The 17260-nt window shown below is 44.7% G+C and overlaps 2 protein-coding genes across 2 annotated transcripts; both read left to right on the top strand.

Moving 5' to 3' along the window:
• The first annotated feature begins 174 nt into the window (after window positions 1-174).
• Window positions 175-8833, top strand: vipas39 (VPS33B interacting protein, apical-basolateral polarity regulator, spe-39 homolog). The gene is made up of 19 exons (XM_084440386.1): window positions 175-295; window positions 577-663; window positions 788-893; window positions 1069-1209; window positions 1518-1556; window positions 1974-2038; window positions 2178-2234; window positions 2336-2428; window positions 2722-2755; window positions 2965-3067; window positions 3409-3436; window positions 3669-3742; window positions 3992-4067; window positions 4785-4919; window positions 6244-6285; window positions 6740-6916; window positions 7201-7290; window positions 7491-7595; window positions 8334-8833. The coding sequence occupies exons 2-19, from the start codon at window positions 577-579 to the stop codon at window positions 8352-8354; spliced, it is 1473 nt and encodes a 490-aa protein (XP_084296512.1). The 5' UTR covers window positions 175-295; the 3' UTR covers window positions 8355-8833.
• A 5397-nt stretch (window positions 8834-14230) lies between these two features.
• Window positions 14231-15331, top strand: gpr132b (G protein-coupled receptor 132b; the record flags this gene model as incomplete). Its single annotated transcript, XM_084440122.1, has 1 exon — window positions 14231-15331. One exon carries the CDS (start codon window positions 14231-14233, stop codon window positions 15329-15331), a length of 1101 nt encoding a protein of 366 aa, XP_084296248.1.
• Window positions 15332-17260: the final 1929 nt, after the last annotated feature.

The following is a 17260-nucleotide window of genomic DNA, read 5'->3' as shown; positions in this document are numbered from 1 at the left end:
TATCAGATATAATTTAGTGTGGATAATCTAAATAGTATCTATTGTATTCAAATACAATTAGTGTCCAGTGGTCACTGGCAAGTATAGGTGATATTGCCTCTGTACTTACGTAGCTAGCTAGCTATCATTGATGTTGATGTTGGAATACGGAAGAAAAAATGGAAGATGACGTTTGTAGTCTTTAGGAACGAGTATTAGCGTATGGTATCACAAGCGTAAACTACATTTCCCTGCAAAGGGCCATCGTACCGTCTGAGCCACTGCAGATTCTACAGCTGGAGCCGCAACTCTGAAGGTAAATATTGCACTTGTAGCCAATATCTATCAGCGATTAATAGACCTAGCTAATAATTAGTTTACTATATCTAGCATGGTAAACTATTGGATCTAGGACATTATCTAATTATACCGCACCACCAATGTATAGCAGCTAGCCACAGTAGCTAGCACAAGGCTAACGATACTGTAAAGAAAAACATTCAGATTATTTCTACACAACACTCGTCAGATAGTGCTCAATAAGTGTAATAAGTACAGTGAATCAGTACATCGTGAATGTGATTTGCTCTTTTTCAGATGATCAGGGGTAAACCAGATGAGGATGACTATTGGAACAGTTCTAAATTCAGAGCTTTCACGTTTGATGACGAAGATGACACCAGGGTAAATAATATTTATAAAAACATCTACTCCTGCATGCCAAGGGCACATGCCTGTCGTATCACGTTAGAACTGCCAATATTGATACCTGCATGAAAGCTATAAAACAATTATTACTTTTTGACAGCTGAAGGAATCCAAACAAGCAGTGAATAGCATCCGTAGCCTTGTAGAGGACGAGGAAGATGATGATGATGTGGAGAAGGTCAGCTGGAGTGGAGAGCCTGTTGGAAGTGAGAGGACTACTGTTTATCAAGGCCTAATCCCTAATCCCTGAGTGTTATTTAAATGTACATTGAAGCCTGTTGGTCATTGTTGATGCTCTTATTCAACGTACAACACTGAAAGAAAATTGACTTCGTGAAAATTATGAGGAGTATTTTTTACTTAATGATGTATTTTCCTCAGGCATCGCCTGGTCTGTCAAGGAGACAGCGTCGAGTATGCGTTCAGCAGGTGAACTTCGAGACCAGGGTTTCCCCAAACCCGACAGAACCCCTTCGTTGCCCAAGAATAACTCTGGCTATTCCTTAAGTTCCTTATTCAAGGGTAAGTCTTCAGTGTTAATTTGAAGGTCCTAGACCTTTTCCTAGACTAGATCAGATCATCCTATGTCATGTCGGCCATCGCCCTAGTCAAACTCCGATGTGTGAACCATATACAGTACATGGCCAATAAAATGGATCTTGAATTTCCATTGGTCCCTTGCATTCAGAGAAGGCAAATGAAGGCTAGCCTCTATACATAATTTATTAATCAGTATTTAACATTATACCCACCCTAGGACCTATTCTTAAATGTTTACCAGATCAACCTTAACATTTCCTAATGAACTGCCCCACTCTTTTTTTTTATAGTGAAGACTAAAACAGGAAGTTTCCAGTCCTTTTCTGAGTGTAAGTACACATCCTGCTATCTTGATGTTAGAATAGAATAGAGGTTTTATTAGCCATGTGTAACAAGTACAGGTACAGGTATATTGGAATTCTTGTGATCACTTGTCCTTACAGTATCTTAGTGCTAATCAGCGAGGGCAGTGGGACTGAGAGACCACTCCGTCAGAACAGACCAGTCGCGGAGGTTGGGTGGGGGTAGGGGGGGGTGACTGTCCAGGCAGAGAGGAGGGGGGGTGGGGGGGGGGGGTTGACTGTCCAGGCAGAGAGGAGGGGGGGTGGGGGTGGGGGGGTTGACTGTCCAGGCAGAGAGGAGGGGGTGGGGGGGGGGGTAATGAGAGCAGAAGGACGATAACATTTTACTGACTCATAGAAGGCTACTTCAATGGTGATAAACATTTACATTTTATTTTTTTATAGCTTTCAGTGACACATCCACCAGAAATTACGCCCCAGAGCTTCGGAAACCCAAATCAGAATACAAGGTACACAGCAGTACTAATACCAGAGCACTGTACCATCCACTGTAAGGTTTATATTGCTATATACTGTATGACCTATTTTTTGGTAAACATACCGTAGCATTAGTCCACTAATGATGATGTCACTTTGTTGTGATGGCAGGACTATGTCAGTGATTTGACCCCAGAGGAGACGGTGAAGACAATGCAACAGGGAAAGGTACAGTTATTGTGGCCGCAATGTTGTAAAGTGAATGAACACTCTTGCAATTAGGTGATTATTAGATTGAGTGTTAACCTTTATTGCATTCTCTCTCATAGGCCTACTCTTTAGAGAAGTTCCGCTCACTACAGGACAAACTGCAGCTATTGGACGTGGCTGTGAATGCACACGATGGAAATACCATCACAGCGGTACAGTTTTGTTGTTTGTTCGTTTGTTTGTTTGTTTGTTGTGTTGTTGGTGGACTGTGGGGGCGGTATGTAGTCCAGTGGTTAGAGCATCTGACCGATTGAAAGGTTGCTGGTTCAGGACAGGGTCAGGCCACTAGACAATCATTGTCTACCATTGTGCCCTTGAGCAAGGTAGTTAAACCTAACACTAGCTCAAAATGTTGTTAAGTCGCTTTGGTGAAAAGGTGTCTGGTAAATTATCAAATTGTGTACCAAAAGTATTTCTAAACTCTTTCTCAAATGTCTTATTACAGGTTTTAATATTTCTTCAGAGGTCATTAAGTAAAGGTAAGTATTTTAGAAAGTATTTCTACACCTAAACCTTGTGAGATGATTTTGAGATGATTTGATATTGTTTTAGTTGCACATTAAGTTGCATTAAAAATGGAATTAGTTATAGTCTCATATTATTAGTTGAAACCTGCAGAAGCAAACGTGTTACGCCGTATTTGACTCAGTATGTTTAAAGAGTGACAATTTTCAATGTTTCCTGACAGAAATTCTCTTTCGGGAACTGATGAATCGGGACATAGCCCTACGGCATTATGTTCACTTCTTAAAGGAAATGGGAGAACAGACGCGTTTGGTGGAGCTGTTCAAGTAAGTCACATCATCATCTACTGTTATTGGCCGCGTTTCCCGAAACCTTCTTAGTGCTAAGAAGCTCTTTGAGTCTTCTTAAGGTTCCCGTTTGCTTGTTTCGGGAGCCTTAAGAAGACTCAAAGAGCTTCTTAGCGCCAAGAAGGTTTCGGGAAACCCGGCCATTGTCTTTTCAAGCATCACATTTTGTCATTGTATTTTGTCATGTGATGCTGTCAAACTAGTTTCCACCTGTCCTGTTCAAGTAATGTTACACCTCTTTAAGAGTAAAATGTATGTGATTGGACCTTTTCTGCTTTTCTTTTCTTGACTGCTCTCTCTCTCCCTCTCGTCCAATCCAGGTCCCTGGGCAGAACAGAGGACATGGCGGTATGCGCCCATGATTTGATTTAATTCAGCTGATAGGCAGAAAATGTGTAGAATATTATAATTTAGTCAATGTAGTCATCACTTGTTAAAGTCATTTGGTCACAAAGATTTCATACAAGCAATGCAGGAAGCCTGGATTATCATTATATTAAGAGTTGCAAGGCAGCCAGTTATTGGTTGTTTTTGGTTTTGAAGCCAAGGCCTCTTTCTCTGTGTCCCTGTTCCTAATCAGCTGCTCCAGTACAGAGAACACCTCAGCATCAAAGACGAAAACAGACAGAGAGACTTCCTAAAAAAGTGCCTCAGGTAAACGTTCACTTTGCATTATTTTATACAGTACTACTTTGGAGGATTGAGGCCTATAGGTCCCTTGACGTTTTTCGTTGTTTTTGTGAAGGTGTGCATCATAACACTGCAAACTTTTACCTGATGGTACGAGAGATTGATGTATGCGTTTGTAATGTAATCGTTGACAAATATCTCATGTGTGATAAATGATCAATCCAGAAAAGTGAGACACACCGTGACAGGAACTTTCCATCTTTTTTTTCCCAGTCTTCCCTTTTCCCCAGACGACGCGACACACGTTCAAGACCACTACACCCTCCTGGAGAGACAGATCATCATTGAGGTGGGAGATTGCTTGAGGTTAATTAGCTGTAAAAGCATTTTTAACGACTGTTATGGATTTATTCTAATAAATTCTAATATATTTATTCTAATAATAAAGTAATAAAAGAGTAGTCGAGAATGGTTCATCTTTGCAAGTCCAAGCTGGTTACTTTAACTCGAAATAGTTCTCGAGTTTGCAAAGTCGGGCTCAGAGAGAAAATCCACCAAGAGCAGTGATTCTCATCAAAACAGAGCATTATAAACACTATGGTTGTAACCATACATGCATATGCAAATACTTCACTAGCCAATGATCATTGAGTAGGCGGGGTCAGAGGGTCAACAGCTGAAGTGAACATTTACAGAGATCATAGGTAGCAGAGAGGAGGGGACCCCTGGTGAGGTCTCCTGCCATGAAGCCAATCAGAAGGCCTGGGGGCAGTGAGGTCAGGGCAATAAACAGGAGACAGCTGCTCACTTTATAAGACAGGATTCACAGTGTAGATTTCCTATGACAATGTCTTGAGCAGAGAATACACTCATTTGAATTGATCTATTACACAACCTGGTTTATTTATTGCGCTTCGTAACACATTCATAACAGTGTGTCACCAATTCAGTTTTTCTTAACTATCACCACGTGTTATAATCGACAGACATGTTAATTACATCGTAACGTAAAGAAAATGAACAAAATATTCCAATGACATGTTCTTCTCTTGTCTGTTCCGACCAGGCGAATGACAAACAGGTCGAGAGCAGCGGCCAGTCGGACATCTTTAAGAAGTTCCCCAGGAAAGCCTCCATCCTGCACATGCCCATCATCACCACTCTCTACTACTCCTGCTTCTACCACCATGGAGAGTCTGACGTAGGTTTTACTCCTGCGGTCGCCCCCAACCGCGGTCTCAGGGAGCTGTAGTCAAAGTGGGAAGTGCATAGATTCATTTGTGAAATGATGAGAATTTTTCCACGAGCTGCAACTTCATTTATATTTGAAATACCAGGCTGTCCCACAAGCATCTTCTTATTGTTGGCCATTGTTAAAACATTTGTTTTAGCCCTGAACTTATTACTACACATATATTCATCCAATTCAGCTTATGAAGATTTTGATGTAAAACTAGAAATGGTGCTCAGAGAGCTTTGTTCTAAGTCTTGTTTTCATTTGTGGATCCGGACCGTGATTCGGATCCACTCCAAAATGTAAGGGGTTGTAAGGTGGCCCATGATGCACCCCTCCACCGAGTATCATAAAAATCAGTTTGGTAGTTTTTACGTAATCGCAGTCCAAAAAATGAATGGAGGTGAATGGCCGGTCCGGCTGTGTTTGTGCGGTCTGTGGACCCGCCCCATGCTTCGGATCCGCTCCAAAATGTATTGGGTTCTAAGTTGGACCATGCTACACCCTTCCACCGAGTTTCGTCAAAATCGGTCCAGTAGTTCTGACTAACAGATAAGCAAACAAACAAACAAACACACGCCACCAAAAACATTACCTCTTGCCCTGCGCTGCCGCTTGGGCGGAGGTCAAAAAGAACACAGAAGTCGTAGATTTGCTTTTTGACGCTTAGAATGCGCAATATAAGCGCTAATGCAGGCAGCCACTGCATACAGGCAGATCAATACTGAATTCAGCACAGTCAAACAATTCTGTTACCACCACTAGATGGAGACAGACTGTTTTGTTTACCAAAGTTGTAATGTCCATGTTTACCACTAGATGGCGAGCCTAGTTTTTATGGTTCATTGTTTTCTACCACATTATCAGTATGTTATATATTATATACTAATATATAATATATTAGTTCTAGGGGGGTTACTTTTAGGTCAATGCTGTGTTGTTTGAGCATTTTACCCCAAACATTTTGCACTGTGTGTACATGCCTGTGTGTGTGTGTGTGTGTGTGGGTGTGTGTGCACACGCACACGTTTGTGTCTATGTGCATGCACGTGTCTGAGTGGGTGTACATGCCTGTGTGTGTGTGTGTGTGTGTGTTTGTGTGTGTGCGCACGTTTGTGTTTATGTGCGTGCACGTGTCTGAGTGGGTGTACATGCCTGTGTGTGTGTATGTGTGTTGTGTGACTGTCACTTGTATGTTCAGTAAAATTATAAGTATAAACGGTATGTATATGTTATGGTATCATGCATTTGAGGGTAATGGGAAAACTAACTGGACCATGTCTTTCCTCAGGGCACCTACAGCAGCCCAGCCAACATACGGAAGACCTTCAGGGTAAGAGAGAAGCCGCTACACTACACTCGTTGTTACTCATGTCCTCATAAGTCCCACAATAGTTTGAGGAAGTTACTTGGCAGTTGGTGAGTGTAGGTTTTCACGCTGTTCTCTGGATGTGTGCAGTGAGACGCACTACTTGTTTATTCATGCTGATCCGAGGGATCCGGGTTATTTGATTCTGGTCGATGTAAAGCTAGATATGACACCAGATAGGCCTCAACAGTCACAGCTCGAGTTGTTTACATGTAGAATCGAAATGCTGCATTTTATATTAAAAAATCGAGTGATATTGGGCTTTTATTTCAAATCTATTGTGCTCAACTTAATACTGTTACAGAGGGCAACATAACTCTTTAAACAAACGCATGCAAAGCTTGGTGTTTAAGTCATTTGGTGCCCAGGCACGTTTCAGACTATGTTCAGCTTTTAGGATATTTATTTTCTTTCCCAGATTTCAGAAAAACAGTACCTCCTCACCGCCCTGGGAGCCAGGGCGAAGCTAAAGGCGTGGTTTGACGTCGACGCTCTCTTCACCTCCAAGAACTGGCTGGGCTACACCAAGAAGAAGTCGCCCGTCGGATTCCACCGTGTGGTGGACATCCTGCAGAAAAACAACGCTCCGGTGCAGGTAGGCAGGCTGCAGTTCCTCGGTTTCAACACTGGGTGGTGCTATGCTGGTAAAAGCGTTTGTATTAAACATTCCATTGTTTTCAGAGATGGGGTGTGTCTCACTCTGCGTTGGAATTTACTTAAAAATCAGTGTAAGCTGAGGTACATAATGGTATATTACCAGGTATATTAACATCGGATAATCATTTCACTCACGAGACACAGGTATCTCAACGCCGCTGTAGTTCAGGTGTCTCCTCCACCTACACAGTAACCGGTATCTCCTTGGTCTCTCCCTCTCAGGTGCTACAGGAGTACATAAACCTGGTGGATGACACTGAGATGAAGATCAGTTTGGCGCAAAAGTACAAGTGCCACGATGTCATCATCAATGTGAGACATCAATTAGCTCAGCATGAAGCCTTTTGTACAGTAGAGAACTAGCTTCTTGTGCATCATCACTGTGGTCTATGGTTATTCGTGGACATTGTCTAAACACCCAGTATTAATACACAGACGTTTTTAATGATTCTGTTTGCTGTTATATATGTCTGTGACGTGATGATTGATTGGCGGTTCTGGGGCCCATTCAGACCTACAGGGACCTGAAGGACCGTCAGCAGCTGATTGTTTACCGGGGGAAGGTGGAGAGAGGGTCCCCGGAGGACAGGAAGATCGAGGAAATCCTAAACAACACGGTAAGATGGGCATCATGGTAAAAGGACTGCACTTGTATAGCGCTTTTATCCAAATGGACTGCACTTATATAGCGCTTTTCCACCTTAGCAGCACTCAAAGCACTTTACAATGGCCTCTCATTCACCCATTCACACACACACTCACACACCAATGGCGGTAGCTGCCATGCAAGGTGCTAACCTGCTCATTGGGAGCAATTTGGGGTTAGGTGTCTTGCTCAAGGACACTTCGACATGTGGACAGTTGGAGCTGGGATTCGAACCACTGACCCTTCGATCACTGAACGACCCGCTCTACCAACTGAGCTACAGACGCCCCTTGAAAGCGCTTTACAATGGCCTCTCATTCACCTGTTCACACACACATTCACACACCAATGGCGGCAGCTGCCATGCAAGCTGCTCATTGGGAGCAATTTGGGGTTCAGTATCTCGCCCAAGGACATTTTGACATGTGGAGGTGGGATTCGAACCGCCAACCCTACGATCATTGGACGATCCGCTCTACCACTGAGCCACAGCTGCCCCTCATCACTGAGGGTTCAGACCCTGCAGGCTGTATTTAACAGTTCATCAGTTCTTGACAGTTTATTTCAAATCATATCATGAAAGAGTCCAGATGCTTTAACTCAGTGTAGAGAGTGAGAGAGTACACTTTTTGTTTTGATCTTCAAACTTAATTGAAATGGGACGTAAGTCATCAAAAAGTTTTTGAATTATTTTTCTCTTTTCTTGCAGCAAATGCGGTGGAAGAATTGATATCATCCCGTAGATGATGGTGACAACATGCAGTTTGGAATGGACATTGTCAGAAAGACTCCAGTGAAACGAATCACACATGCAATGACTCTTCTTAATGGTTTGACCTTAAGGTTAAAGGTCATCCCTGCAACCTGTGACGGGATAGCGGAGGAGTAAACATGGAGCCATGCTGTACAAGAGCCAAAACCTACCCATTTCTTGACTGTTGTTCATTTAATAAGTAGCTGTTTTTCTTGCGTCAAGCTTGCTCCGTGTGCAATGTATCCATCAGGCATGGGTGATTACAGTGATGTTCTTTCAGTTACTAGGTGCGCTTGATATGGCCTTGCATTGTCCTTTAAGCGATTCGAGTTACGCACCTAGGATATGGTTTAATCAAGTGCACTTAAGGTAAATGAAAGAAAACAAACGCTCTGACCCAGTTTTAAGATCCATCCTGCCAAACGTCCTTCGCCAATCCCGTGCTCTGTGCTCCTGACCCAAGCTAAAGCAAACGGTGCAACAACAGAAGACAGTGGACATTACGATTGTACTCTTCCAGTCATGCACAGCACTGTATGTCCTGCTAGCAACATACCTGATGAAATTTATAATAAAAAAAAAAAGAAAAAGAAATGTTGATTTTTTTTTTTGTTTAATATGTGAATGTGAAAGTTCAAGTTGCAGGTTTTAATCTACAACTTATTGTAGACTTCAACTGGCCTAAACGAATGTCAGCAAAATGTGAACGTATTGGATATTGTAGGTATAAGGAAGAAGGTAGTTGTAGGGGCCCCCAAGCACAAAGACTTCCCCTGTCCAAGATAGGGATGTGAGAAATGTAAATGGACTGCACTTATATAGCGCTTTTATCCAAAGTGGTTTACAATGGCCTCTCATTCACACACACCAATGGCGGCAGCTGCCATGTAAGGTGCTAGCCTGCATATTGGGAGCAATTTGCAGTTCAGTGTCTTTCCCAGGGACGTGGACAGGAGGAGCCGGGATTCGAACCGCCGACCCTGCAGCCATTGGACGACCCGCTCTAACTCCTGAGCCCAAATGTACAATCACAAGATAGAGATGTGAGAAATGTACAATGTCCAAGACTGGTCAACATGAATACGGTCACATCATGTTTTCCTCAGTCATACTGTAGTACTCCTCTGTGAACTTGAGTTATTTTAGCAAGGGAACATCAGTGTCATCGACTACATCTCAAACCCCCTCGGCTTGGCAGATCAGAAACCATCTCCATGCCCAAACTGAACTCTGACCTTGAGAGGGGATTTCCCACTGAAATGACTCCTAGGCAGTGTAGTGTGGCCCTTTCCTGCTTTTAAACACGGGAGCCCCCCCAGGGCTGTGTGCTGTCCCCATACTGTACTCCCTGTACACGCGCACGACTGTACAGCCACCTTTAACTCCAATGCCAAGGTCAAGTTTGCTTACGACAACCGTGATAGGCCTGATCACCGACAATGATGAGAGGGCCTACCTGGAGGAGGTGAGGCCCCTGACCCAGTGGTGTCAGGAAAACAAAGGAGATGCGGGTGGACTTTGGGAGGAAGCAGGAGAGGAACTACACCCCTCTAATCATCAACAGGACCCCTGTTGCTCTAAATCTCTCAATCAGTAACCAATTGTGTCTTGTTCCTAAAGACACAAGTTTTATATCCGCATTTTTTATGTATTGTAGGGCCACTCATTTTAATCGTTTTTGGTGCTGTGGGTTGATTGGTTTGTTTGTTTAGCCGGATTATGCCAAAAATTACCAGACCTATTTTCATGAAAACCCACTGCAGGGGGATTTTTTGTCTGTGGCCTGGCAAAGAACTGCAAAGGGTTTCCTGCAAACCAAACTTCTTGCAAAATCCTGGCCAATAACAAAACCGTTTGCAAGCACGTGGCATTTAGGGCATATTATGGTGCGTTCCAGGCAACCCGTAACTCGTGTTTTTCCGACCTCCTACACGTGAAAATGCTCTGGAATGGCAGTCAAACCCGTAACTTCCCACCCGGCAACTGGGAGTACATCGATCTGTACGAGTTCACGGGTGGGAAGTTACGGGTTTGACTGCCATTCCAGAGCATTTTCACGTGTAGGAGGTCGGAAAAACACGAGTTACGGGTTGCCTGGAACGCACCATCAGACCTCTAGCTACCAGTTTGCTTTGTCCGATTGCCGTGTGAACCGAACCAAGGTTGTGCAACATTGTAACATTATTCCCTGAATCGGAACAGAGCAAATGAACTGCAGGTCTGGATGGGTACCCTACATGCATTCATGGGTGGAGTTCTGCACTCTCATAGTCAACACTAGTCAACTGACACTGAATTGCATTTGGTTTCACTTCTAAATTCAGATTCAGGGGCTTTAGCAAGGCTATGGTTAACCATTGGTTTACCACTAAGCTGGGGTTTGGTTTACAACTCCAGGACCACTTTGCTCTTTTATTTTTTTTATCAGAAGGCATAGGCCGCCATATTCACTTTTGTATCATTTTTCATGTACCTGGATGTCATGATTTACAATAGCAATGTTTCAGTTGGCATCTTTGAATTGCAGAATATGATAGGATAGGTTACAGGTTCAATTTTCAGACATTTGATCCAGATAAATGATTCACTCGGGGAAATGCAAGAACCCACATGTTGTTTTTTTTTGTTTGTTTTTTACCACACATTCCAATTGATATGGGTTATTTAAGGAGGATACAGAGTGATGAAATAATGATTTCCCACTTGTGATAGGCTATTACTATATTCAAACCCACGTGACCATTGAGAGCCCAGTCTAGACTACCTTCGCTCCTCTGATGCGCACCCTACTGACGCGCACCCTCGGGTAGGTTACCTCGGCGGATGTTCAGACTGCATTCAGCGTTACTATGAATGAAGACGGATGTTTACGGATCACGAGAGAAAAGATTCAACGGTAATAGGCTCCGTTTCCTTTGCAAATGATGATAATAGCTGTGCGTTTTGAAGGATATAACGGTGCGCTCTTTTTCTTGGGGTGGGGGGTCATTAGCAAAACTATGCTCCACTTATTGAACACTAGCAACTGTGCATTGATTGAAAATGTTTGTTTCCACGCAGGTCTCCACTCATTCACCCTCATGCGTAGCCTATCCTAGGTCACAATTAACGGTAATGGTAGTGATCTTTGTGGAGATGCCGTAGCAGACTAATGACAAGCCTTTATTTGTAACCTATGAATTGTGACTGTAGGCTACTTGGGCTACTATGTAGGCCTATTTCAAAACATGTACAGGTAGCCTACACATTCCTGACAGCCTATCAATTAGGCCTATTAAGTGACGTAGCCTATCTCACAAGCTTGCTTTTTTGTTTTTACATCTTGTTTTAGGCTGTTCGGTGAGAAGGCCTAGTTAAATTGGTAATTAACATTTAAATTGGTGACAATGAAATTATCAATTGGATGAGTAGTGTCAAATTGAGTATTCTATCATTTAAATCATAGGCCTACACTTTAAAGCATGGTTAGGTGAGCCATTCTGCTTAGGTGAGCCAGATTCAACCCAATAGTTAACCCATAAGCAACATTTGAGCAATCTGACAGTTGGCAGCTTGTCATTTCACTAACACACTAAGATTGACATTTATGATTCAAAACTATTAATGGCAAAATAGCTGTACGACTTAACATCGTCTGTGCGCGAGCGCACGTTAGCAAACCGCATCCTTGCTCAACCACATCCCTTTCATTCATTTTCTCATCCACTTTCACGTTGAATAGACAATGTACACGACCCAGTTATCCTGTGTACAAAGAAGTCTGAAGTGGGGTGAGAGCTCCTCTCCCCCCCCAAAAAGATGCCTCGAGCAACGGGAACCGCGGGTGCGAACAGAGCGCGCGCCAGTAGCCTGATGACAGACGACACGTTGAGAAAAGGGAAGACACGCGCTCTAATGGTGCGTTCGTTTGTGGTCGGAGGTGGCAAGTCGCAAGTGGCAAAATACCTACTTCCGACCTGTGTGCATTCGAGCTATATACCATTATATCACAGTCACCTAGTTATATATATATACCATTATATCACAGTTACCTAGTTATATCTATATACCATTATATCACAGTTACCTAGTTATATCTATATACCATTATATCACAGTTACCTAGTTATATCTATATACCATTATATCACAGTTACCTAGTTATATCTATATACCATTATATCACAGTTACCTAGTTATATCTAGTGCATGAGCAACTGGGGGCTGAGAAACATATCCGAATTTGCGACGAGGAAGTGCGAGTTCATGAGGTGTTTTATTTAATCATTCCTAGTAGCAAGTAGCAATTTGCACCTCCCAGTTATAAACGAACGCACCATAAAAGTCCTCCGTGTTCACGTGCGTGTGAGAAGCAGGGCATGTAACACAATGAAGACAAAGCGTGAGCTGGCTGAGTACCCCCTCTTTCATTGAATATCGATCCAACCAGTGTGGGATGGTAGTGGCCTATCCCCTTTCAGCAAGCCCAAGACTCTCAATTTGATGTTTCTGAAAATGGTCTGACTAAAACACCCAGATAGTGCACGTTTACTGTTCTGTTCTATAGATTTGGGTGAATGAGAGGGTAGGCTACTTGGGCACTGTAGCCTATTTATTTGTCTTGATTTTAACGTGCGATGTCTGTCTGTGTGCATTGTAGTGAGTGATCCATTCAAGTGGAAGGAAAGAAATGCACGATTTAAGTGTCCTATTTTCAACATTCATGGAGCAAAAAACATCTCGAAATCTACTTAAAAAAAGGATGTTCTTTCTGGTCTCATGGGAGAGAGAATTGCGGTCACCGGTGTAATAATAACCACCAAGGAAACTGATGAACTCATTGTCTCCAGTGCGGTTGATTACCATTACACTTCTGCGAAGAGACTTATCAACAGTATGACAAATCTTATGTGCAACGCCCTCACATGAACTCATATTTCCACATTGCAAACGATTTCAATTAATGTTGAGGAAATTGTAATTGAAGTACTGTTGGTCTTACTGTAAACCATATTGCACATAGTTGCATAATCATCCCTGGATATGAGTTAGTCAGTTCACACTCATACAGTACCACACAAAGCAGTTTTTTTTTCTGGGAATGGATCGACTAACATGCTGTGTTATTTAATTTAATCAAGATCAGTCGGTTTTTTGCAAAGTACCCAAAGGTCAAACATGTCTTACTTAAGAGAGAGCCAGAAACTACAGTAGGCAAGGAAACTAGGAATGTTTCAAAATTGTGCTTTGCTAGCCTACTAAATATAAACAGAGACACACACCCTCTAACCCTTAACCCTAACCCTCTAACCCTAACCCTCTTAGCCTTAACCCTAACCCTCTAACCCTTAACCCTAACCCTCTAAGCCTTAACCCTAACCCTTAACCCTAACCCTCTAACCCTTAACCCTAACCCTTAACCTTAACCCTCTAAGCCTTAACCCTAAGCCTTAACCCTAACCCTTAACCCTAACCCTCTAAGCTTTAACCCTTAACCCTCTAACCCTTAACCCTAACCCTCTAACCCTCTAACCCTTAACCCTAACCCTCAAAGCCTTAACCCTTAACCCTAACCCTCAAAGCCTTAACCCTAACCCTCTAACCCTTAACCCTAACCCTCTAACCCTTAACCCTAACCCCAATCTTAACACTAAACCTAACCATCTCAATCCTAACTCTAAGCTATTTCCTTGAACTTCGTCTTACACACTTCCAAAATGGTATGAATGGCATTGAAACATGGGCCTGCAAACAGGGTATCAAGTGATGTGCATATTATTAGTGCTGGAGTACAGTGTTGAATTCACACCACCTGCACATGAGACATAACTTCTTCTTTCAACTCTCGTCCCTCTATCTCCCCTCCAGACGCGATGCATGAGCAGACGGTGACTCAGACCAACGCCATGGCCTCAAACAGGAGCGCCGAATGCCCGCTGCCGTACGACGAAGGCCGCGTGCCCCTGTTGGCGCTCTACTGCGTGGTGCTCTTCGTCGGGCTGCCCGCCAACATAGCGACCGTCTACCTGACCTGGCTCCAGATGTACCGCAAGAACGTTCTTGGCGTCTACCTGTGGAGCCTGTCCGTGTGCGACCTCATGTACCTGTGCACGCTGCCCCTGTGGGCGCACTACGTCAACGGGCGCCACCAGTGGCCGTGGAGCTCGGCGGCCTGCAAGGTGACGGGCTACGTGTTCTTCACCAACATGTACGTCAGCATCTTCCTGCTCTGCTGCGTGTCCAGCGACCGCTACGTGGCGGTGGTCTACGCCGTGGAGTCCCGCGGCGTCCGGCGGCAGAGGCTGGCGTTGGCGGTGACCGCGGCAGTGGTGGTGGTGGTGGCGGGCGGTCACGTGCCGGTGTTTACCATGCCGGAAGGCGACGCGGACAGAGGCGGGCGACGCTGCTTCGAGCCGGGCCAGAGCACGGCCACGGTGACGGCGTTCAACTACGCCCGCGTGGTCGTCGGTTTCTTGATGCCGCTGGCGGTGCTGGTCTTCACCAACCGGGCCATCCTAGCCAACGTGCGTGCCAGCACGGGACTGCAGCCGCGCCAGAAAGAGCGCGTGCGCTCCCTGGCCTTGGCGGTGGTGGCGCTGTTCCTCGTCTGTTTCGCCCCGTACCACGTTATCCTCCTGCTGCGCGCGGTCGCGTTCCATTTCCCCGACTTGGAGGCGTGCCACTTCGAACAGCGCATCTACACCCCCTACACCATCTCCCTGGGCCTGTCCACCTTCAACAGCGCCATCAACCCCCTCCTCTACGTGCTCTCCAGCGACAACATCCGCAAGGAGCTGAGTCACGCCCTGGCCGGCCTGTGCGGACGAGCCGCCCTGCGGACGCGCTCGACCGACAGCTGCCTGCGCAACTCCAAGAACTTGTCGGAGGGCGCCGCAGCCAATCGGCAGGGAGAGGCGGCAGCGGTTGTGGGAAGTACCGAACGCAGTCTGGAAAAGGATATCGGGCGACAGTGACTGCTTGGAAAGAGCCCTGGTCTGAGCCGTGCATCTTATAGATTCTCTTCATCAGTAGGACTCAGTGATGGAACCTTGTGCGTGCTGAACGGGGGGGGGGATGAAAGGCAGCCATCTTGTCGCTGATTGAGGACATGCTTTACTTAAGGCTACATGTTTTTCAGGCCTGGTGGTGGCCCACACACTCAGGGAAGGACACATGGACTGGATGGTCTGTGGGTCTTCCTCCAGGAAGTCTTGAGCGTCAAACACTTAATTTCCTATTTACTTTTTACATTATTTTTTTATGCACCAGTTTGTGCTAGATTAGCGTGTCTGCCACTATCTTAGCTAGCTAGTTAGCTAACTTCAGTGCCAAAACCATTTAGAACCCTGTCCACAACACAGCTACATAGTGCTTACTAACATCGAAGACAGACTGAAAACTGTGGTTACATTACTTATGTAGCTACAGCGTTTCACAGTCTCATAATGAACCCCAAATTTTTTTCCATAATCTCTTATGTACGTAGCTCAGGAGGTAGAGCGGCCGGCTGGGGATCGCAAGGTCCCCGGTTCAATCCCATCTTCCGGAGTGTGCCGAAGTGTCCTTGAGCAAGACACTGAACCCCAAAATCGCTCATGTGCGGCACGGTGGCGCAGTACCTAGTACTGTCGCCTCACAGCAAGAAGGTCTCCGGGCCTTTCTGTGTGGAGTTTGCATGTTCTCCCCGTGTTCTCAAGGGTTTCCCCCATAAAGAACCTAGAATGAAAAACATGCAGAAGAACAGATCCCTGGTGAAGACGGACAGGAGCACTTGGTTTGGTCCCCGGGCGCGTCCCCTGCACGCTGCCTACTGGCTGCTCCCGGCTGCCCTTGGGGGGAGGACATTGGGAAGAGAAGTTTCAACGGTGGACGCTCCAGCCACTCACAGTGTGTGTGTGTGTGTGTGTGTGTGTGTGTGTGTGTGTGTGTGTGTGTGTGTGTGTGTGTGTGTGTGTGTGTGTGTGTGTGTGTGTGCGCGCGCGCCGTGTGATGTGTGCATACTCACTGTGTGATGAAGAAAGATATATGACATATGCTAAAGCGATCTAAAAGTCCGCTTTTTTGGCAGAATTTTCTTGTTGGCAATTATAGGGGAAAACGGGGACTGTTTGAGAGCATTTTGCCAAATTCTGTAGTTATTTGTGTCTCAAAACATTGTGAATTTGTTGGTTTGTGCTGTCAACATACTGTACAGGACTAATGTGTTTGTGTTCAGTAGGCCTTCGGTGTTCAGGTGGGTTCAGTAGGCTTTTGGTGTTCAGGTGTGTTCAGTAGGCCTTCGGTGTTCAGTTTGCATGTTCTCCCTGTGGTCACATTGGTTTCCTCCACAAAGAACCCAGATATAAAAACATGCAGAACATTTCACTCTTTACATTGCATTACAGTCATTTTGTTGACGCTTTTAACCAAAGTGACTTCAAATAATTGCATTTAACGTAGGAAGTCAGTGTACTACTACTTGCCAGAGCTCACAAGTGCATCTCCTTTCTAAAACAAGTGACTAAGAGCATAATCTAGTGCTGAAGGCAACGTGCAAGAATAGCAAACTAAAAATACAATAGGTGCTTAAGAAACTACGGCCCAAATCAACAAAGAATGGATTTTGCATAACAATTGCAAAGGGAATCTGCTCCAGTTTAGCACGATATCCACAAAAGATGTTGCTGTAATGATATCCCTGGGCAAACGCCCACAAATTTGCCAACTGTGTGCAATTTGCGCCCATGATTGAAATAAGCCATGTCTCCTGGCTACAATAACTGCTGCCATGACCCCTGGAGAGCCCGGGCATGTCAGCCCCTTATGTGTTGCACTTACCACCAGCTGAATGCAATTTGTTCTTGTATATAGATACAAGATCTTGAATATAGCCGGATCTTTCCCCAGTGTTTCAAGCTTTTCCA

The sequence above is a fragment of the Borostomias antarcticus genome (genome assembly GCF_949987555.1).
Source record: "Borostomias antarcticus genome assembly, chromosome: 6".
Lineage (NCBI taxonomy): Eukaryota > Metazoa > Chordata > Actinopteri > Stomiiformes > Stomiidae > Borostomias > Borostomias antarcticus.
This window is presented reverse-complemented; position numbering and strand designations above follow the sequence as displayed.